The 1,320-nt window shown below is 54.8% G+C and overlaps 1 protein-coding gene across 1 annotated transcript; it reads left to right on the plus strand.

Moving 5' to 3' along the window:
• The first annotated feature begins 6 nt into the window (after positions 1-6).
• On the plus strand, positions 7-1,128 carry LOC121354245 (zinc finger protein 436-like). Its single transcript, XM_041468686.1, has one exon. The coding sequence runs from the start codon at positions 128-130 to the stop codon at positions 656-658; it is 531 nt and encodes a 176-aa protein (XP_041324620.1). The 5' UTR covers positions 7-127; the 3' UTR covers positions 659-1,128.
• The last annotated feature ends 192 nt before the right edge of the window (positions 1,129-1,320 follow it).

A 1,320-nucleotide genomic window follows, 5' to 3' on the forward strand; every position in this document is an offset into this window, starting at 1 on the left:
GTGTGGGGAGTGTGGGAAGAGCTTCATACACAGCTCCAGCCTGATCAAACATCAGAGGTCCCACACTGTGGAACGGCCTTACGAGTGTGCGGAGTGTGGGAAGAGCTTCAGCAGCAGCTCCAGCCTGATGGAGCACCAGAGGATCCACACTGGGGAAAGTCCTTTCGAGTGTTCCATGTGTGGGATCAGCTTCAGGCAGAGGTCCAAGCTGATCCAACACAAGAGGACCCACACTGGGGAGAGGCCCTACGAGTGTGATAAATGCAGGAAGAGGTTTAAGACCAGCTCCCATCTCCTCCGGCACTATCAGACTCACACAGAGGAGAGGCCCTTCCACTGCCCTGATTGTGGGAAGGGATTCTGGCGGAACTCTGATATCATCAGCCACCAGCGCATCCACACTGGGGAGAGGCCCTACGAGTGTGATAAATGCAGGAAGGGGTATAAGACCAGCTCCCATCTAATCCAGCACTATCGGATTCACACGGAGGAGAGGCCCTTCCGCTGCCCTGACTGCGGGAAGGGATTCACGTACAAGGGCACCCTCGTCACCCACCGGCGCATCCACACTGGGGAACGGCCATACAAGTGTGGAGAGTGTGGGAAGAGATTCTCCCGGAGCTCTCACTTGACCCAACACCAACGGAGGCACCACTAAGGGAAGTCCTGCGAGTGCCCCGAGTGCGGGAAGAGCTTCGTGCGCTGCTCCAGCTCCATCCCCCACTGCAGGAGCCACGCTGGGCACAGCCCTGGTGACCCACATTGCCTGTGATCCATGCTGGGAGCACACCTGGCTGCTTCTCCTTTTGGTTTGGCCTTAATGTTTTTATCTTCTAGTTTTTTATCTTCTCCTTCTCTTTGCACTCCAGAAACCTAAAGGGTTTCTGTAATCTGCAACTGCAAAACCACTCACATCGCACTGAAAACAGCTCCATCTTACCAGAAAAGAGCTCAATCCGACCTGGAAAAAACGCAATCCTGCGCTCAACCCTCTGGATTCCACAGCCACCAGAGTAAGATGGGATTCAGAGGCGATTGACAGAAGTGGGACCCGAATTTGGAACACTGGGATGGGAATTGTTTGGGTCTGGGTGTGTGGGATGTATTTGATAGCAAATAAAACTCTCGGACTTACTGCTTTCTTTTCCGTTCATTGTCAGTCCCTTGCAGTTCTGTTTGCAGAGTGCCGCCTCCCCGAGTGTCCTCTCACAGTTCCTTAGCCTGAGCCGGCCCCTTTCCCCTCACGGTTCCCTCTGTTTCCTTGCCCCCTTTCCCCTCACGGTTCCGCCCTTTCCTTGCCCCCTTTCCCCTCACGGTTCC

The sequence above is a fragment of the Pyrgilauda ruficollis genome, unplaced genomic scaffold, assembly GCF_017590135.1.
Source record: "Pyrgilauda ruficollis isolate IOZ18807 unplaced genomic scaffold, ASM1759013v1 scaffold2274, whole genome shotgun sequence".
Classification (NCBI taxonomy): Eukaryota; Metazoa; Chordata; class Aves; order Passeriformes; family Passeridae; genus Pyrgilauda; species Pyrgilauda ruficollis.